Source organism: Xiphophorus hellerii, chromosome 5, assembly GCF_003331165.1.
Source record: "Xiphophorus hellerii strain 12219 chromosome 5, Xiphophorus_hellerii-4.1, whole genome shotgun sequence".
In the NCBI taxonomy this organism is placed as follows: domain Eukaryota; kingdom Metazoa; phylum Chordata; class Actinopteri; order Cyprinodontiformes; family Poeciliidae; genus Xiphophorus; species Xiphophorus hellerii.
The window spans coordinates 27,040,431-27,062,002 of record NC_045676.1 but is presented as its reverse complement, the minus strand read 5'-3'; the positions used below and the strand labels follow the sequence as shown (position 1 = coordinate 27,062,002).

General features: G+C 38.5%; 2 protein-coding genes across 2 annotated transcripts; both read left to right on the top strand.

Annotated features, from left to right (window-relative positions):
- The first annotated feature begins 2,361 nt into the window (after window positions 1-2,361).
- LOC116719955 (sialoadhesin-like) lies at window positions 2,362-9,877 on the top strand. The gene is made up of 11 exons (XM_032562822.1): window positions 2,362-2,444; window positions 2,539-2,615; window positions 2,701-2,988; window positions 3,703-3,936; window positions 5,130-5,234; window positions 5,305-5,517; window positions 6,386-6,718; window positions 7,703-7,960; window positions 8,072-8,168; window positions 8,252-8,309; window positions 8,386-9,877. The coding sequence occupies exons 2-11, from the start codon at window positions 2,561-2,563 to the stop codon at window positions 8,446-8,448; spliced, it is 1,704 nt and encodes a 567-aa protein (XP_032418713.1). The 5' UTR covers window positions 2,362-2,444; window positions 2,539-2,560; the 3' UTR covers window positions 8,449-9,877.
- A 788-nt stretch (window positions 9,878-10,665) lies between these two features.
- Window positions 10,666-20,757, top strand: akap8l (A kinase (PRKA) anchor protein 8-like). The gene is made up of 13 exons (XM_032562821.1): window positions 10,666-10,820; window positions 11,518-11,556; window positions 12,642-12,876; window positions 14,378-14,969; window positions 16,775-16,883; window positions 16,988-17,037; window positions 17,716-17,746; window positions 17,835-17,925; window positions 18,129-18,270; window positions 18,385-18,490; window positions 18,578-18,708; window positions 19,013-19,108; window positions 19,704-20,757. The coding sequence occupies exons 1-13, from the start codon at window positions 10,796-10,798 to the stop codon at window positions 20,109-20,111; spliced, it is 2,055 nt and encodes a 684-aa protein (XP_032418712.1). The 5' UTR covers window positions 10,666-10,795; the 3' UTR covers window positions 20,112-20,757.
- The last annotated feature ends 815 nt before the right edge of the window (window positions 20,758-21,572 follow it).

The window sequence follows — 21,572 nt, the reverse complement described above, 5'->3', positions numbered from 1 at the left end:
GAGCGGGGAGCGGAGAACAGGCTATCCGAGAGGAGGAGGCTGACAGAGGGCGGAGAAGAGGAGGAGACGCGGCCTCTGCCAGCTGTTCTGACTCTGGGAGTGGGAGGCAATAATACATACCTTTAAGTTGCACAACGTCTTTCAATCCAAACGATTTGGAAGAATTTTAGAAAAATATGTTTTATCAACGCTCCAGATGTCAAAGGAAGAATTTTCACACGACAAAGATGCATCCCAGACAGACTCCGTTTATTACAGAAAATCTGTAGTTCGGTATCCAAGTAATTGCTTCAGCACGCGTTGCCACCCTCTAGTGGTTAAAGCGCAACACTACACCAAAAAACTTTACAAAAATAACTTCTTTTTTTTTGGTCTGTCCCCCCCAAAAAATAACATAAAATTGTTGTTTTTTTACTTTAGAGGAATGTTTTTTAAAGACATTATTCAAACGCAGATGGGTTAAGAGATATAAAATCATACTTTGCAGACCTCTACTTTTGATTTGACTCAAGGTAAACCATGTTTTGCATAAAGCAGACTATTAAATTGGAAAGGTTTGTGCTATGTATTATTATTATTATTATTATTATTATTATTATTATTATTATTATTATTATTATTATTAATTATTCCAAAAAACAGTGGCATTAATTTGGGGGGAAGGAGAGCTGCCAAAAATTAATCTACCTGTTGAAACTGTATCGGGATAAAAGAGACCACACTCTGGCAATAACCTTTTCTTTTTGGCTGAAGTTGAAATCTTTACTAGGTTTTAAGTATAATCATCCAATTTAACAGAAATAAACACTTGACAACAATCCAGTCACTTTTCAGACTCATATTACCTGGTTGTTCAGTCAAGTCCACTCAGTTCTTAGATCTATGCAACATTTTGCAGAACATACGGAAGCCACTGGTTGCCAAAGAATTTCTAACCTACTGAAGGTTTCAATGAGCCCATTATGCGGAAGTGGAAATAACACGATGAATAACGTGGATGTTTGTACAAATGCATGGAGATACACAAGGTGAACATTTTCCAAACACATAGCAAAGGAAACTCTAAACTGGTTTTAGAGCAGGGGTCTCAAACTCCAGTCCTCAAGGGCCGCTTTCCTGCAACTTTTAGATGTGCCTCTGCTGCACCACACCTGAATAGAATAATTAGGTCATTAGCAAGACTCTGGAGAACTGATCTACACAAGGAGGAGGTAATTAAGCCATTTCATTCCAGCGTTTTTGTATCTGTGGCACATCTAAAAACTGCAGGACAGCGGCCCTCGAGGACTGGAGTTTGACACCCCTCTTTTAGAGTAAGACAAATAACTCTTAAACCAGATTGGGACAGCTCAGTGGTTCCCACATCAGCCATATCTCGCAACCCACCACCGTAATTATTGCATGCATCGCAACTTCTGCATAAATACTTGCGGATTGTGCCCACACACGCATATCTATTTATGCATTTGCAACATTTGCTGAAACAAGGAAGCGTTGTTGGACTTTAGCTGTTTATTGAACTCAAGCTCAATTAAAAGGTTGCTCATGTAAACTCTGTTGTCTCCTAGTAATCTTTAAGTCACTTCAGAATCATCATCATCACTTTAGTTGTTTTGAGAAATAGACTGATTGAACTCCGTAAAACAAGAATCTTCTCCCAATTCATGTTCCAAAGTTGTGCTAAAACTAGTGCTGTCCAGCGACTGAAATATTTAATCAGATTAATCAGATTGTTCAGGGGACATCTGACAGAAAAGGAAGATTTTTTTTTATTTCCTAGTTCTTGGGTGCCCCTCCTCTTTCTGATCCCCTGGGCAACTGCCCAAGACGTTATAGGTATATTCAAGAAGGTATAGAAAAGTCCCTCTCTGTTCATCAGAGAGACATCTTGGGGATTGAATCTGTGTCTGTGGAGGTTCGTTTTACCAAATTAGCACTTTGTATTTGCTTGTGTCCAGAATGTGTGGGATCTGCAGAAATCTTACCTGCCCTTTTCCTGACACTAAGACCTGTACAAGTCCTGTCAGCATTTTTACAACCATGCTTTATAATCGGCCCAGACTGTTTGCTGCTTCTATGTCGGAATTTCAATATTAAAAAAACTACAACGTAACTCACATCTATAACAGCACAAGCATCTTTATGATGCGTTTTACACCTTTTTCCCCATAATAGCTCTGCACCAAGAAAAAAAAAACCTAGTCTTTGTTTATTGACACGTCTCAATAAACACAAGAAAAAGCATCTCTTAGATGTAATCTGAATTTTGAATCTAAAAACATTCCGTTCACTAAGCAACTCGAGGCGCATATGTAAAACGGGAAGGAAGAGTCATTTCAGTATCGTGGTTAAATCTGGTTTGTTCGCCTCATTTTCTTCAGCAATCTATCTACCGCAAGAAGACCTACGGCACTTCGCAACACGACTGCTGTCAGTATTGGTTGGTGAGTTGCATTTCATATTTTCCATATCACCGGTTTAAAAAATGTATTTACTTTGGTTTTTTATTCTGTTTGTTTGTGTGTTTTCTCTTACTAGAAATTGAGGGAATACTTTGGCCATGCTGTTTTTAAAAGCTGAACGAATGTTTTTGGGCTTCGTCCTCTGTGTCTCAGGTCTGAAACAGAGACTGTGTGCAGTAAGATGGAGAAACAAACTGATTCTTTAGCTGACATCTATTGTTGTGTGCGTGTGTTAAAGGGGCTCTGGGAGCAGAGAGAAGCATCTGCGTCCTGAAGGGTTCATCCGTCAATCTGACTTGCTTTGCCGAAGATCCAGCCGCGCCCAAGAGCTGGTACTACCTCAAGGAAAACAAAACTCTGCGTGTAATGAAAGAGATTTCTGCGATTTCTGCGAGTGTCACCTACAACGTAACTGAGGACGGGACTCTAACTATCAGAGATGTACACAAGAGTGATGAGTACAGCTTCTGCTGCCGAGAATCCTACGGGGAATGCGTGGAGAACAGAACGAAGCTCCACGTCGCAGGTACAAACAAGGTCTATTTCTTTAATACGGAAGCTTATTGCAGGCTACTTAAGTATATTGATATATAGGTACACCTGAAATCAAATGTTTTTTAAAAGTTTTATAAAAAGACAGAACCTTTTTCACACCGCCTGATGTTAATTTAGACTAAATAAATGTTTTGAAGCAGCTATGATTATCAAAAAGATTTGCCTTGCTAAATTCCAAAATGCTGAGAGATCATTGTTCTTGAGAACTTTTAAGCTGTCTGACTTGGGTCAAAGGTTTTGCATTAAGGGAATTGTAGATAGAAAAAAAAAATGGAGAAATACATTTTTGTATTTTGAGATTAATCTCAGAAATTTTCTTGGGAAAAAAAATGCTCAGTTTCTCTTTTTAAACTTGAAAAGTTGAAAATTTTCTACTTTTTGAAATGATCACAATGATTTTCTTTAATTCCAAAAGTTAAAAAAAAAAAATTCCAGAGATTGATCTACAACATTTCTTAGTTATTTCTAGTAAATTTTTGATTTCTCAAACTCAGAAATTCCCATGTTTTTGTTTTTTTTTAGCAGTTTGCTGGATTTTTTGGCCAATTCCTTCCGACAGAACTAGTGTAACTGAGCTACGTTTTCAGGACGCCTACCTTACACAAATGTTTTTATCTCTGTCAGACAAATATTCTTTTGGACAGACATGAGAACTTTGTCATTTGGCCATATGCTGTCATTTCAGACCTCCAGGTAAAGGTGTTTCCTGCCTCAGAGGGACAGAAAGTGAGTCTGATGTGCTCAAGCAGCTGTTCTCTGACTGAAAGCCCGGCAGCCTTCATCTGGTACCAGAACGGAGAGTTCCTCTATGAGGACTGGTCCCCCTGGTACCAAGAGCTGGTCAGCAGTGATCAGGCAGTCAGATACTCCTGTGCTATCAAAGGCTACGAGGATCTCAGAGCTCCTGACGTCTCAGTGGGTCAGTGACACCAGAAAAATTGATGCAACGGGTGAAATAAGTAGTAAGTTGTGTAAAATGAGACAGGGAAAATGTATTGAGCACACGCAACAAAGAAGGTGGATAAAGGCATGGAAAGCCAAGATATAAATTGAAATCAATCAGTGATTGGAAAGCCATCCTGGTGGCTCTTGACAGAGGAGTGAAAAGAATCAACAGAAGAGTTGTCCAAAAGCCAAAGGCCACATGAGGAGAGTTTCAGAAAGATCTGAGATCAATGATAACCATCAACAGCCGTGGCCCGTATCCTCACCACGCAGGACTCAACTTCTGAAGAAAGAGCATGCTGAAGCTCTTTTGCTGCATCACCACAAATACTGGCAGTATTTGTTCTGCCACAAATACTGGCAGAACACAGTCTGGTCAAGATTGAACTCTTTTTTTGGCCTTAACTCACACCATGTTTGGAGGACAAAATGCACTGCACATCACCCCAAAAAAACACCACACCAAAAGTGAAGTTTGGAGGAGAAATATCACGGTGTGCGGCTGTTTTTCTGCATACGGTACGAGCAAGCGTCAGGTAACTGAAAGGAGGATACATGGAAAGATGTACCCAGACGTTCTAGAGAAAAATCTGCTGCCCGTCTTCGAGAATGATGAAGTTGAAACAAGGGTGAACGTTGAACGTTTCAGCAAGACTGTGATCCCAAACCCAGAGCAGAGGAAACTCTCAATAAATCTGCTAGACTGGTTTCGCCTGGTTTGAATTCAATTGGAAAAATCTTAAAAGTCAGAGTTCATAGAAAGAAACCCACCGGACCTTCAAGATTTAAAGACTCTGTGTGCGACTAGTTTCCCTTCTCCCTTGAATCTCGTCTTGAATCAGTCATTACCAACACAAGCTTTTGGTCCAAAGTATAAAACAAATGAATCGTGTTCAATACTTTTTCCCCCTGTCCCATTTCACATTAGTACACATAACTTTATTTCTGTACTTATTTGTTTTGGTTTCTTTCTATGTAAGGATTACTTTGGTTGTCACCGACACCTGCTGAAAATGTCATATCAGTATTTCCTGTAGGAATATGTTTACTATGAAAAATTGTGTCGCGTTCAACCGTTGGATTATTTAAGTTTGTTTTTTTTCAAACAAAACCAATGAATGCATCAAACTACAACTGGAAAATGACGGCATGTTTATTTCTCTACAGACTTCATCCATGCAGACTGTTTCGGTGTGACGTATTCAAAAGCAGAAATGTGTCCGGAGAAACTGAAATCGGCCGAGGGGCCGTGCTCCATCACGTACCCCAGAGGTGACGATTCCTCGCAGAAACACACCATCCAGTCTAACATGTAATTAGTTTGTTTATTCCCTCCTGACAGACGTACGTGTTCAAATGCTCGCTGAAAAGGATTATGTCACGCTGATCTGTAACACCAGCTGCCCCGCCGCTGACGCTCACACCGCCTTTACTTGGTACTGGAACAGAAAGGCTTCCATGGACTGCACCAGTCAGGACATTATGCTATTTAAATCTGACGACTATGTCTCCTGCACTGTTAAAAACAATGAATATATGCACTCTGATGAGATCAGTAAGTAGCTTTTTTTTTCACAAACAAACTTCTTTTTTTTTTTTTTTTGTGCCCAGATGCTTTCTGAATGGTGCAGAATAGATATAGATAGAAAAAAGAAAAGGAAGAATACATTTCAGCCAAAACATTCAGACGTTTTGAGATTTATCTCAGAAATTTTCAACACAATCTTGGAAATGTCTGAGCCCCAAAAGTCGACAATTTGCGAGGAATAATACTCAGAAATTTTCTAGAAATTAATATTTGGACATTTCTGAAAAGTCAAAAATTTGTAAAAAAAATAATTAAAAAAAAGCTCAGAAATGTTCAAGAAAAAACTTGAAAATTTCTGTGTTTGAAAAGTGGAGAAATTGCTAGAAAAACATCAAAAATTTCAAGAATAATCTCAGAATTTAAAAAATAATAAAATCTTCGAAATTTCCAAGCTCCAAAAGTTGACAATTTGTGAGTAAAAAAAACAGAATTTTTTTTTATTGATCTTAGAAATTTTCTGTAAAAAAAAAAAAACATAGAAGATTTCTGAGTTTCAAAAGTTCTGATTTTTTTTTTTTTTCTTGCTAAATTGTCGACATCTGGCGCTCAAAAACGTCCCAAATTTTCAAGAAGTTCTGGAAGTTCCAAAAATGTTTTACTTTTGAAAATCAGTTGAAAAAATAAAAGTTGAAATTCTTCTAGAAAATCAAGGACATTTTTTCTGGGAAAACTTTTCCTACAAAATGTCTGAGATTAATCTAATAATTTGAGTTTTTTACTTGCAGACTGTCGGCTTTTGCAGCTCAAAAATTTTCTTGATTTTTTTTTTTTTTTTTCTGTTGACAACGGCCCGTAGTGATCACTTTTCACTAAATATTCTCATTTCATTCTTCAGGCACAAACTCCGGTAACGTGAATTATGTCAGCAGGAGCTTGTGCATGCTGGAAGGAGCTTCGGTAAACATTTCCAGCAAATACACAGAGAGTCACTCAGCCCATTCCGACTTGTTATCGTGGTATAAACTAAAGCGAGACATGAAGGAGGAAGCTGACGCCACCATGATAGAAGCTGGAGGCCGGGTGGAGCACCACAACATTAATAATTATGAACACACGCTCACAATCAACAACCTGATGAAGGATGACTCTGGTGAATACATGTTCACTCTCAATAAGTATCAGAAATGTGAGCAGCCTGACCTGCTGGGAGCGATCCTGGTGGTCACAGGTAATACTTGTTTTTTGTTTTTTTTAAAATAATTTTTCATTTATTTATGTATTTGTTTGTGTGTTTATTTTATATTTAGATCATATTTAATTTTCTTGTAATTTCCCACTTGTGTTATGAATGTTAAGGGTAACATTTATATTTACTCATATTTAACACTTTGGATAGGAGTATCTTCACAGCAAATAATCAATCAGTTAAAGAGGGAAATCACACTGACAAACAACATCCTGTAGGGTTTTGGTTAACATTTGAAAAACTCTCCATCATTTTCCTTCAACTTCAAGGCCACGTTCCACATTGTGTTGGTCTATCAATTGAAAACTCTATGGAGCCAAATTGGGGCCATAAAGTTTGTAAAAAAAAATTAAAAAAAATTGAAACTGAAAAAAAAAAACTGAAACAAAACCTTGAATCTGAAAAGAGGTTTTGAACATGTTTTTCAGTCTGACATCCTTTTTTTCAATTTCAATTTGAGTTTAATTTTTTTTTCTTTTTTAGAACAAACTTCATGACCCCAATTCAGCTCCCATTAAACTCCTGACGTTTGTAGTTGAAACGTGACAAAATGTCAAGAGCTATGAATGCTTTTGCAGAATGCTGTAATGTAGGAGTGCACAATATATTGGCACCAAAATCGGTACCGGCCGATATCAGTCATTTTTTTAAAATATCGATATCGGTTCGATAAATAAAACTGGGCTGATACAAACATCCGATATTTATTTTTATCCGTGTCTGGTTGATTTTTTTTTCTCCCAAAGGTGTTGAAACGGTACTGAAATATATATAACATCAGTAAATATCAGTTATCAGCCATAATAGAAATATTAATATCAGATATCGATATCGGCCAAAATTTTCATATAGGTGCATCCTTACCGTAAGGGATATGAAATATTACAATACACCACCCTGCCAAACTTGTATGCTTTTGCTTTTTGACCGTTTCTCATTAGTCTCCCACGTCTCGACGTGTTTCAGGTCTGAAGGTGACCGTGACTCCCTCTGACGTGGTGACAGAAGGTCAGAGAGTCACGCTGACCTGCAGCACCAGCTGCCCTCTGAGTGAGGAGACAACCTACATGTGGTTCTTCAATGAGCAACCGCTGAGCCTCAATGGGGGCCACAACAAGCACGTTGTTCTAAACCCAGTCAGAAAACGGCATGCGGGAATCTACACCTGTGCGATCAGAACCCCCCAGACCATCAACTCGAGCGTGGAGATTCTTACTGTCAGAGGTAATTCAAGGATTGGCCGTGTAAAAGTATATTCCGTACAAATGCGGAATCCATTAAACCAAGTGAGTTGCGCTGAAATCAAGCAGTTTGTGTTATTTATCTTTTCCATAGAAGGAGATAAAACTGCGATTGTAGCAATGAACATAACAAAACTGGTGTTTATATTGCTGTTTCTTCTTGTTGGATGTAAGAAGTACCTGATGCTGAGGTAAAACACCTTCAATTATTCCATGTATTGATGCCTTCTTACCATTACATTAACACATTTGACTTTCATTTTTACGAACTAAGAAAACGAAAAACTGCAACTCGCACAGCCAAGCCGAGTGAAAAAGTGGAAATGGAAGAGGTGAGGACAAGCTCTCAAAGCGAAATGGCTGCTTTTGTGTCTTTCCCTCGGCTAAGTGTTTTGTTTTTTCTCACAGGTGACGCCCCAATATGAGATACTCCCGTTTATGGCCCGATACCCTCGTACTGAAGGAGAGTAGGAAGACAAGACAGCAGGACATTGCGTAACGACTTTACTTCATGGGCTGCGGTATTCGAGATAAGCCCTGAAAATAATGTACAGAGGTCATAAAAAAAATGCAACTTTAGATGCCAAAGATAAAGCCTTTTCCGTCTATATCGCTTCTTGCTTATGGGCCGGATGTAACTTCTTTGTCTGGAGACACGTTCGAACGGCGATGTTCAGATCAAGAAAGATGATCGTAACCTTTCATGAAACAGGATTCCACGAACCGCTGCAAACTAAGTAGTAGAAATAACATCACATTTACTGAGGTTTTGCAAACCCTCTGTTAAAAGTATCTGAACAATTGAGACTTAAATAATGGAGACAATGTTTATCTTCTGCCATTTAACGTGGCATTTCACTAAAGAAAAACAAATATGTCAGAAGATAAAGATTAAGAGAAATGAAAAACACACAACAGCCTGATTAAATAGGTGTGCACACCCTTAAACAAGTACTTGTTTAAAGCACCTTTTATTTCCGTTTTAGCCTTTAATTTTTAAGTTCTCTTTGCATCTCACATCTTGACTTAGTCGTATATTCCTAATCTAGCTTTCAAAGTTTTCTCCATCTGAAAAAGAGTAACATGATATCCTGTTCCTACCGGGCATGCAGTGCCTTCGTGTTGTTTGAACTTTTGGTCAAGCGCTTCCAGTTTGGTTCCTCCAGACCGTAGCGCTTTCTTTTCCAACCTTTTCGGAAGATTTTAGCTAAGTTTTCTTCGTTAGCAAATATTCCTGAAATCGAACCCTTTTTCTCAGTCCAGACATACAGAGCAGATTGTTTTCACGTGTGGAAATCAACCAGAGCTTGTTGGAAATTGCTGCAGCCACTTTAGCCGCTTAGCATGACAGTTGATGTTTGACATTTTTTTATCAATTCAGAAGGAAAAAAATACAAATAAAAAACGTTCAGTGTTTTTAAAAAAGATTTTCTCCAGTTATTGTTGATTGTCTTCACTGTGGCAAAGTGTACATAGTGGATTGTTTTGTATTCTTCTCCTGACTGATACTTTTGTACAGTTAGATATTCTTAGCATCTCCATAGTAAACCACGGCTGCATCAACAGATGGCAAATATGAAAATTTAAGGAATTGATGAAAATTCAATCAGGCTATTTGGTCAAAATGGTGCTTAAACAAAGCATTCCCTCAGTTTTTAAATCTCAAAACTCTTGAGTTTTAACAGGATTGTGTATGCTGATGAAACCCAAAAATATATTTCTTGTTAAATTGTCCTTTAAATAACTACTCTTGTGCTTAATAACATTGTTTTTAAGTATTAACCTGTTTGATATCAACAGATATTTAACTTAGAACCATTTTCAACCATTTTGTAAGCAGTTTATTGTAACCATTCATTTAATTTGCCTTTGGTATCAATAAAGTATTGTTGAGTTTCAATTTAATTGAATTTTAGACAAAACAACTCATGCACAAATCTGCTAGTGTTCCTTCTCTGCTTACAGTATGCATCATGTACAATATTTATATTTATGTATGACTGTTGCACTGCATTTAAATCACTCAGCATCAATCAATGATTCATCGGTGCCTCTGATAACTGTGTTTTGGTTAAATTTGATAATATACAAAACTGACTTACGTGGTGTACGTTCAGACAACAATTATTTCATAAAATTTATCTGAATTTCAAAATGCTTAGAGTATTTGTAGTCACTTTTGCCTTGCCAAAGCCAATTCTTGCATAGAAGGGTTTTTTTTATATTTTATTTACAATAATATCTACAACAAGTTACATAAACAGTAACTAATGTCAAGGCTTAAGGAAGGCAAAAGGGCAAAAATTACAAACAGGAAAAGGTTAAATACAGCAAATTAGGGCAGATTACATGAGAAATTCTTTACAAATCTAAGCTAAGAACTACAATACAGTCTTCACAACATTTTATTTTTGTACTCTCTGGCATAGAAGTTGGCAACAATGCTGAGGAGGAGCTTTGCGTAAGTAGGCAGTTCTTTGTGTAAACAAGCGTTTAGGCACCCCTTAACGGCTGCCACGGGAAATTCAACGATTCCTCAGACTTGCATAAAATACACAAAGAAGTACTCCAGGTATGCTTTTGACGACGGAATAACAGTATAACATAATATAAAAAAAATCAAATAAAATAAACGTGGACTTTACATAACACCCCTCTTTGGGCCTGGTTGGTCACGTGGTTGGACTCGCATCCCGTTTTGTGTGGAGTAGCCGCTCCGGTCAGTTTGCTCCATCCTGTCGCAGAGCAACGGCGTCGACCTGCTCACATTTGGCCGTTGGATTCAACTGCGCTTTTTAAGCGGTGGACTAAAAGTACCATGGACAACAGAGGTTACGGTTCTGGTAAATATCCACAGATCGTGTAGTATTTTTGTTCTTTAAAAAAAACAAACCATTAGCTCTCTGTGTTACCGAGTAGAAAGCAGCTACATTGTGCTAGCTGTGGTTATGCACATTTGTAGCTTCCCAGCTAAGCTAGCCAGGCCCGCTAGCTGTAGCTTTAAACAAAGAAGTTAAATATTGCTAACGGACGTTGTTTTTCGTTCTGTTGTCCATAATTAACTTGGCAGTTTTAATTCAGACTTACGATATGTTGCTAGTTCTACCATAGGCATTTTCGCTAGCATGAACGTGACAGCACCGTTGTGGTTAGCCGTCACGATTCTGCTTTGCTGTTATTTATTTTATTTTATTTTTTTTAGCTGTGAGTAATATGGTGGTGCTGTGTGAGGATTACAGTGTTCAATATTTAGAACAGGGGCGGGCATTTAAAAAGCCTAAGTTTAAACACTGAATGTTAAAATGGCCGCTTCAGTGCACAAGGGAAATTTAAATGTATCGTCGGGTCAAAAATACTTGTTAGGTCTTTTGTGTTGGTCACGTATTGGTCCACCATTTGATGACGGTTATTATGAAATTGAATATTTTTTCTTTACTTTCCCTCCTTTTTGTGCAATGATATTTTACAAACCAGACTTAAGTAAACCTAGGTTTGTTGGTTTCCTCATACTTACTCATTTTCTTTCTTTCTTTTTTGCAGGTTATTCCAGTTGGGGAGGCGGGAGCTCAGGAAACAGAGGTGAGGAAGTTAATAATCAAACAAATCTTACTAGCAGACTGAAGTGCATTGTTACACATTCTCATTGCTTAAGCATATTTAGTGTACAATTAATGCCTGCTACGGTGCGTGTATGACAAGTACAGTTGGGCAATGTGCTTCAAACTAAATCACATTTACCGGAACTGAAGAGAAGCTAAACTGATGTACAGCGATGTTTTGCTTAGCAAATAACTCACAACATGCTTGTTTGCATCATTATCAGCTTTCATTTGATCAGTAATAAATCAACTGAGGTGTTTCATCTTATTACAAAGCTCAAGAACACGGCTCGACGTTTAAGCACAGGAAAAATAAGCACTATGACTCGACAAGAACAGTAAACTGTTGTAGCGAAGTGAAACAATTATTAAAGGGGCAGTGTTGTGTAAAATCTACTTTTTTGAGCTTTACATCATGTTATAACGTTGTTCCCTCATCAAAAACACACCTGGAGCGTTCCCTTGATTCTTTGATGCATGTTTGAGAAATCCTTAACCGCTAATCCTTAATCCACAACCGTTCAGCTGTGCAAAACGCCTGGGTGGACCTAGCCCCGCCTCCGAGGACAAAGCTCCACCTCTGAGCTGTTCCTCAAGCCAAGCTTCTGCATTGCAGCGCACCTCTCTCTCTTTCTCTCTCTCTCTCTCTCTCACACACAACTACCTCACTCAGCTCCTTCAGACTAGCCAGCAGCAATTAGCAAACACCTGGTTGAGTTGCTCATCTGCTGAGCTCTTCATATGAGCTACTTCTCAGCGTAATGCTGGTAAAAATTATGTTAAAGGGTTAATAGAGGAGCTATGTTGTGATGACTTCATGAAGTCGGAGTTTCTTAAAGAGACAGAGGCCCAATTTCAAGGCGTTAAATTGCAAGGTCAATTTTGATTTCTGCAGCATTTTTATATTAACTGAAGTTAACATAGTTACTTGATAGTGCTATGTTATAGCACGATGTGCCTGGGAAATGCATCACACTGCCTCTTTAAAAACAAATGTCCAAGCCATTTATTAAGGGATGTTGGAGTAGGGATGATTCTTGTTTTTGTTTCCTTTCACTTTTGAAGGTTCTGGTGGTTTTGACATGTATGGAGGAGGAGCAGGAGGAAGTTATAAAGACTCCGGAGCTGGAGGATACGGAGGTGGCGGCGGCAGCGGCGGCCATCTGAAGCGAGGGCCGTCAGGGGGATCTATGCTCACATCCTCTGGCACGCACGCAGACGCAGTCATTGCCAAGATTAACCAGCGCCTGGACATGCTCACACAGTTAGAAGGGGGGTTTAGGGGGTCTCGAGGAGACAGGTAACATTGTTTTTCTTTTTAGTTAATTTATTTTAGGTTAAATACCACAGTATATATTGTAATGCACAGCATAGGAATGGTTTGAAGGATACCTACTTATGAGTTCATCTTGATAAATTAGAATTTATTTTCATTATTCAATTAAACTCAGTCTTTTGATTACACACATAAGGTAAGCTTTAGTTTCTTTAAATTAAAAAAAAAAAAAACTTCATGTATCCCAAAGACAAATAAAATGTTGATGTAACTCATTAATACAAAAATTCTTCAAAGTTATTGTTAAATTAATCCAAAGCAAAAATTTTTGATAAATTAAGAACCAAAAATCTGAATATCCCCTAAGACCAGTAAATAGGTGTTATTACAAAAATGTTGTATTATGATTTACAATCATGGGGATAGTTTGCTAATTTAAGATATGTCCAGTAGACGGCCATTGATATTCTCCACAGGGTTTTAAAAAACATGAAAAAGTTGAGTGGAAGAAAAAAGTCTCAATATCAAAAAAATGCACAGAAGTAACAGCGATAATTTTCTTGGAATTTAAGTGATTACACACACAGTGACGGAATGTTACTGTGTGAGATGAAGCTGTGTGGTAGTGTTTAACTTTGTGAATGAATTTCCTGAAATTAGATTATTTCCAGTCCAGTTTATTGAGCTGTCTGTCGATATTAATGGGGTAAAATTTGCTTTGGCTGGATTACAAATGATCCCATTAAGCTTCCTAGTGCCACTTGGAACATTGACAGGAAGACCCTGTATCTTTTTTTTATTATTATTTGATCTTTAGTGATTAAAAAAACAGCTTTAAACACTTGTCTTTGTGTAGCGCCATGGGCTTTTGTTGGAAGTGGATATATAAATCTTTCAATTTGTTTAAAAAAAAAAACAAACTCTTTTCATCTGAAGTCAGGCGTTCCTTTAAGTTTCTCCCCAGACTATTTTTATTTTCTGGTCCGTTTCCCTCATCCTCCATGTGACCTAACCTGTGTTCCGGCTTTAGGTTACCCAGAGCGATGAGTTTACCGCTTTACAGAGACATTATTTACGAATGACAACCCCTTTTTATATAGATTATAAATATATCATCCCATTTCTTTGGTGTTCTGTGTAATCTGCTCACATCTCAGGATGTTTCACCGCTTGCCCCTGTCTGAACACGTTGCCGGTGGAGTTTTCTTTCCCAGCCTTTAGCCAGTAAAAACCCCAAACTAAATTGCATTTCTTTAATCTGCAAGAGTTTAAAGTCTAAAGGCTGACCACAAATTGAAAACTCGCTAGTTTCGGATCATCTCGTTTTGATCTAATGTGGTTCTTGTTATTTTATTTTATTTTTAATTTTTTGCATACATCTGGATGTGACAGGACACTCTGAGAAAGCAAGATGATGGAGCAGAAGGAAAGAGCAGGTGGAGAAACCTCCATCCTGGCTTGCCCTCCCTGCCTGTCTCGCTCTCTGCTGTGCTATCAACCCTCTTCCCTCCCTCCCTTCCTGCAGGTTTGACGAGTACGAGTCTTTCGACTCGCGCCCCTCCGGGCTCTCCTCCTCCCGAGATCTCTACAGATCTGGCGGCGGTAGCTACGGTTTTGGGGACAGCATGCTGATGACTCAGCGAGGCGGCTCCGGCTTCGGAGGGGGAATTGGGCTCGGGGGAGGAGGAGGCTTTGACAGCCCCTCCTCCTCCTCCTATGGCGTCGCCAAAATGCGACCGAATATGAGAGACTCCTTCGCCGGTGGCCAGGGAGGCGGCTCCGGAGGCGGCGGATGGGTCGGAGCCGGCCGACGTTCCCCCAGAAGGGGCGGGGGCGCCGGGGCCCGAGGAGCCGCAGGAGGGTTTGGCGGCCGCAGGTCCGACCCCACCCCACTAAGCGGGGGTTTGCGGGGAAGCGGCGGCGGGGGCCAGTCCCACCGGGGCCACTCTCCAGGAGGTGGTAGAGGCAAGCTCCCATCCCTCCTGTCCAACCGCATGTACCCCGAGAGCGGTGGCTTCCAGGGCTCTGCTCCGGGGCCTCAGGACTTTCCCGGGAGGCATTTTGGAGGGGGGCCACGAGGCGGTCGCCAGCGAGGCCGCAAGAGACCCCTCATCAAAGTAAGTACCTCCAGCCAAATGAAAACCCCTCCCACCCCACCTCAGATGCTGGGCGAATGCTGAGCCCTTTCTGACTCCCTCCTTCTTTTACTCTTAACTGGAACATTAGCCCAACGTGCTAATCCATGCTAGCTTTCCAACTACAGCAGTTTGTGAAATATAACACAAATAATAGTAATAACAACAAAAGAAATGTTTGCACTTCTAAAATTCATCTACTTTTGATTTTAAAGTGGCCTGAAAAGTTCAGTGAAGTGCAACAAATTAGTCCCAGCTGCTTAATGCTTTCTAATTAGCTACAGGTTGATTATTTTTCCACTGCAATTTTTTTTTTGTTCATTTGTTTTTAAATATATACCATTTTTAAGTTGAATATTTTAAAGAAACATTTACAGTCTTGTCAAAAACTGCATTTTCATGTTTTCAACTAAATTCACACAGTACTGCTTACTATCTAGGTCTCTCTTTTTTTCTTTTTTTTTTCTCTTTGTCTGGTTGAAGTTGTGGGTGACCTGCACTAATTGTTAAGCCGGAATGGGGCATTCATGAACCGTCTGGAAACTAGAAAGTTATTGGAAAATAAAAGAAATTTGAACTCCTGAGTAGGCATGGGCCGGTATGAGAAATGTTCCTGGAAAAGTTTGGAATTTCATGTGCATTTTCCAGGTCTGGATAATTAGAGAAAAGGAGCTGTATTTCCAAACTTCATTTATTTTACTCTCTAAAAAGTGAGATTCAAACGTCAAGTGTCTTGGTCCTTCCTTCTTGCCGTACTCATTTGTCCGCTGAATATTTGAGCCATCTTTTATCAAATCATACATCAATCTTTCTTTCTTTCTTTCTTTCTTTCTTTCTTTCTTTCTTTCTTTCTTTCTTTCTTTCTATCTCTGTTCATCTTGTTGTTTCTCCTTTCATGTTTTATATCATCTTATCAAACCGTTTATTTATGTTTTTATTTGCACTTTAAAGTTATGCTAAATTGAAGAACTGGAAATAATTTGGGTCTGGAAAAATCTAGAATTTTCTCACAAATGAGCAAGATTTTTATGGTGTCGAGTCCAAAAATCACAATTATATATTCCATTATTTCATTTTTACATTTCTACTTAAATCACATTTAGAAAATTTACCAGTCTGTCATAAGCCATAAGCTGCGTTTCCTTTGGCCGTATAACTGTGTAAATTGGTATTGCAAAAATTTATTTTCTTAATGGAAATGCTTAAAAAAAAAAAATTCCCCCAGCGGTCTCAAAATTGGTGTATTTAGCAAAATGTGATAACTATTTTTATGACTTACCACATTAACAAACTTAATCACGTGGGATTTTTTATTCATTTATTTTTCTTTGCATTTCTTTTTAACGGAAACGTCTCAATTGCAAAATTTTCGGCATTAGCGGAATGTCGACGAATTTTTGCACACATTTGTCATAGCAACACAGCTAATATTTCTTTGAGCATTTCTTTAAATGTCTGCCGAGTAAATGGTAAGGCAAATGCAGCTCTTTGTTCCATAAACTCTGCTCATTTCTGTCACTTTTTCTGGCATTAAAGGGAGTTGAAGCAGTAGAAACTTTTATAATGGAGACTCTTTCGTCATTGTTTGAACCCAGTAACCGGCCCATGCCTAAAGAAACTGAAAGTCAAATGAGTTCAAAACGCAAATGTGTAGTTTGCATGCCTCGGCCGCATTTCTGTGAGGAACTCTCAAGACGATGAGGACAGGAATGCAGTGCGGGTTAAAGTCCAGAAATGTGTTATGATTTTATTTTATCCTGTCGTGTCGTTTTAATTTGGCTTCGCAGCAGCAGGTGAAGCCGCAGCGTGACGGACAGAAGAAGAGGAAGACCGGAGGCGACGAGCCGGAGTCGAAGATGAACAAGACGGAGGGCGAAGAGGCGGAGGGAACGCAAGGTTACTCCTCAGAAATCCGAGACATGATGATGTCACGTTTTAGAGAAATGTTCGCAGTCTTGTCTCATCTTTCTGTGCCCATTTATTTATTTTATTGTAAACAGAAGAACCAAAACCGGAAGGTGACGACAACAACCCGGAGGCTGCTACTGAGGTGAATAGGGAAAGCTTTTTGTCTTGATGCTCCATCCTATTTTTCTTTTTTATTTATTTTTCTGAAATCCATATTTATCTATTTATTATTCGTTTACTTTGACTGTAATCAAATCCCCGTGTAAACAATTTGACCCCAGTGTGACCTGCATTCAGAACAAAGATGTCACACAGCACTGCACATCGAATTAAATATGGATGCCGCCATCTATGGATTATATTGTTTTGCCTTATAAAGTTGAGCAATTTTTTTTGATTCAGCCATTGCTTGCAACCTAATATATAACATCTGGCTTCTTCTGGTGTAGAATTATGAGGGATGTGTCATGTTAATGAGGTTAACTACAAATGCTTGCAAAACTACTTGATGTGTGTGTGATCGCACAACATAAAAAATTGGCACAAATTGTTTATTTTTTTCTCTCTTTTTTTTGTGAAAAGATTTTAAAGTGGCCTGTCCTGCTGCCATGAAAAGTGTAATACGGGTCACATTTAGCAGAAATTAAATCAGAGTTGGATGCTATTGTGTGCGAACACAGCACTTCACACTGGTGCACATGAAGTATTAGTTCTTGTGAGATTAAGATCAAGTTTAAACAGTAGCACACAAAATTAGGAATTACTGTGTGTGTCACAAACTAAACTTGATATTTTATCAAATGTATTTTCTTTAATACAGGAAGCGACTCCCTCTGAAGAAGGGAAAACCGGTAATTCCCAATTAATATTTTTGTCAGAATCCATATTTTTGAAGTGTGAACCTGTTTTCATTCGTGTTCCGTCTGAACTGTTGATCAGCTACGGCCAAACAGGAGGAGAAGAAGAAGCCTCCGACCCAAGGACAGGAGAAGCAGCAAAAAGCAAGAAAGAGAAGAGGCTTCATGGACAGGTGAGGGGCGGGGCTTAAATAAACGAATCTACTTTCTTTTTCTTTATTCTTTACGTGAGCAAAATAGGCTTTTTCTTTATTGGAGATGATTGAAAATTCTTCATTTTCTGGATATAAGTTTATATGGCGCTTTTTTTTGTTTTGTTTTTGCCTGACATCACCAGTTTTGATTCGATATTTTCTCTCTCTCTCTCTCACGGCAGGTTGATGTTTGCATGTTCCGTCTGCAAGTTCCGCTCGTTCTACAAGGAAGAAATGGACGCTCATCTGGAAAGCCGCTTTCACAAGGACCACTTTAAGTTCCTCTCCAACCAGCTGTCCAAACCAACCACAGACTTCCTGCAGGTGGCGTCGCATGGCCATGAAGTTCATTCGCAATTTTAAAAAGTGAACTGGGTTCCTATTGATCCGTTTCCTTCAAATCCTCATAAAAAATGTCTTGCGTGCGTCATTTTGTAGGAGTACATGCAGAACAAATTCAAGAAGACGGCAGAGAGGGTCGGCCAGTTAGAGAACCACAGCGCCACCATCTGTCAGATATACAGAGAGCAGGATCTCACCCGGGGTAAGCGCTTCCTTCGGCCTTCTGTGCATCAGAACGACGACGCAGCAGCAGCAGCGGTGTGTGCTGATGTTTTCTCCCGTGGTTCAGAGCTCGGAATGGAGCACTTCATGAGGAAGGTGGAGGCGGCGCACTGCGGAGCCTGTGACCTCTTCATTCCCATGCAGCCCCACCTCATTCAGAAGCACATCAAGTCTCCAGACCACAACTACAACCGGAAGGTACGCTTTTACTGAAACCTGACCCGATCATTCACAGTGCTGGAATTGCATTCGGCTTATTGTTTCACGCCGTGATTTTAAGCTTTTCTTTCTTTTCTTCTCAATGGAGAAAACGTATTAAAAAATAGTTTTAAAGATCTTCAGATTTTTTTGGTTCCATCTTCTGCTATAAAGTTTTTATGTTTCTAGATCTACATTTTTGGTATACTTGCAACTGTTTTGTGGAGTCTTATTAATATTTTTCACGTAATTCCTTTGTTTTTGTGGCCCTCCGGGTAAAATCTGTAAAACCGTTGTTTTTAAGGGCATGATGGAGCAAGCGAAGCGTGGCAGTTTGTCAGTGGCTCGAAGCATCCTCAACCACAAACTGATTGGGAAGAAACTGGAGAGCTACCTCAAGGTACGTCAATCATTTTTTTTATTTACATTGATTCTATTCTCTTTTTTTTACAGTTTGATTTTTTTCCCCCTATTTTATTATATATTTCATTTACTATTTTTTATTTGCTTTTTTTTTTTTTTTTTTTTTAGAATTTTTTACTTACTATTATTATTTTATTCACTTTTATTATTTTATATTTGCAATTCTATTTTATTACATTTTTTATATACCATCTTCTGTTTAAGTATTTTTGTACTGTTATGTTATGCATTATAATTTTAATGTTTTATTTACTGTTAAATTAACTATTTTGTTAACTGTTATGTTTATTAACAATTATGTTTTGTTTACTATTTTAGCATTTTATTTACTGTTTTCTGTACTATTAGATTTGTTTGTTTACTATATTTTTTATTTACTACATGTTTGATCAACTTTTAATAAAACACATAGTTTTATTAACAGCTAACAATCATTTTTCATCCATTATTACTGAAATGTGAAATATTTGAAAATGAAAAACTGTTTTCTATTCATAAAGTAATCACGACTGTAATTTATTTTCTTATTGCTATTGTAGTAAATGTGCATTGAAGTATTGTCTCGTTGCCAGGGTGAGAACCCATTCACTGGGAACCAAGATGAGCACGACCCGGAGGACTCCATGGCGATGGACGTGTCAGAGCTGGAGCACACCGGGGAGGCGGCTGAAGGTCAGCCAGAAAACCCAGAGGTCAAAGATGAGTCTGTGGCTGAAGGAGAAGCTGCTCAGGAGGCAGAGGGGGAACAACCAGCAGCTGCTGCTGCTGCTGCTGCTGCGGGGGAGGAAGAGGAGAGGATGGAGGATGAAGAGCAGCAGCAGCTGGAGGAAGAGAACCAGGAAGAGGAAACGCAGGAAAACCATGGAGTAGAGGAAGGTTTCGAGATTGGCGAGGAGGAGGACGAGGGATACGTAGTGCACGACGAAGGAGAAGAGGGATTCCATGGCGACGAGGAAGGAGCGGAGGAATGTCAAGAATGAGCTGGCCTTCCTTCCTGTGAGCGTTTTAATGTGAATATATCTGGACCAGCTGCTGAATCAGTCCAGTTAAATCAGCTGTACATACTTCTGCTGTTTTTCTTTGGCTTTTGTTGCGTTAGGAATACGTTTTCCACTTCAGGTACTACTATCCACTAAGCTCGACTAAAAGTGGCGACGTTCCTTTAAGCAACTCTGATGCATGACTGTGTTCCAGTATGTTTAAGATTAATTTGTAAAGTAGCTTTTTGGGGACAAACAGGTGGCCTTGCTGGTTCCAGTCTTAAATCAAATAATAAATGCTTGCGCTGTCTTCACTCTCAATGCAACAAACACTTGGATTTCTTTTTTTTAATTTAAACCTCAACGGCAATATTTGTGAAAATATCAAACTTTTCTCCTTTTTGTTGAATATTTCTCAATTCTTTTACAAGCTATCAGTATTGTAATGTTCCAAGACTTTTGTTTTATTTTATTTTTGTAGTTGCATGGTGACCCAGAATTGACCTATTTGTGATCTGCATTTGAAATTTTACAGCAATGGGAGCTTTTTAATCTTCCAGTGAATTTAACTGTTGACATTCAGAATAGATGGAAAAAAAGATGTGACTATTTGTTTCACCTGAGAAATAAACTTGTTCAAAACAAATCTCTGATTCTTTGCCATCTTTCAGGATTGTTGTATCTCAAAGTGTGTCTCAATTAAACTTAAACTTAAATAGTTCCTTTAAACTTTGAAGTCTTAGATTACTTTTTAAACCTACACTATGGTTGAGTCTTTTGGTGCTCTAATTTTTTACGCAACCCTTATTGATTGCTTGAGTTTGACCTATTGATATTAAAAATTATGTTGTTTGGATTTGAGGTGATCGTCTCAAGGTAGTATATAATTAAGTGTACGGTGGAATGTTTTAAGGAATTATCCCAAAATGCATCATGCACATTGATTAGCCTCTTTTTAATCTGATACTCCAATAAAATCTAGATCAATTTACCTTCAGATGTAACCTTATTAGTAAATGGATTCCATCTGTTTTTAAGACATTTTTCACACTTTAGAACTATGGACAAGGTCATTTGGTTTGTTGTGCAAATTTCCAATAAAAAATTAAAATGAGTGCATTTTTAAAAAAAAATGACATTTTTACTAACAATATTATATTGTTTTTGTCTTTGTTGGGATCATAACTGTCTTTGTTTATTAAATAATGGCTATTAGAGCATAATCAGCATGTGTGTTTATAGTTTTTCTTTTGTGAAATTACAACTGAAAACTTGTCCTTGAGCTAAAATAAAATTAGATTCTCTAGTCATCACAATCTGGAGATGATAATGTGTGTTTTTAATTCATTACCAGTTGAATTTATTGAATAAGGGTTACAGGAGCTTTTTTGTCAGCTATTTGTTTCAAAACCAAATCTGCATTTATGTCACTTGGAACAGTGACATAAATTGTGAATAAGA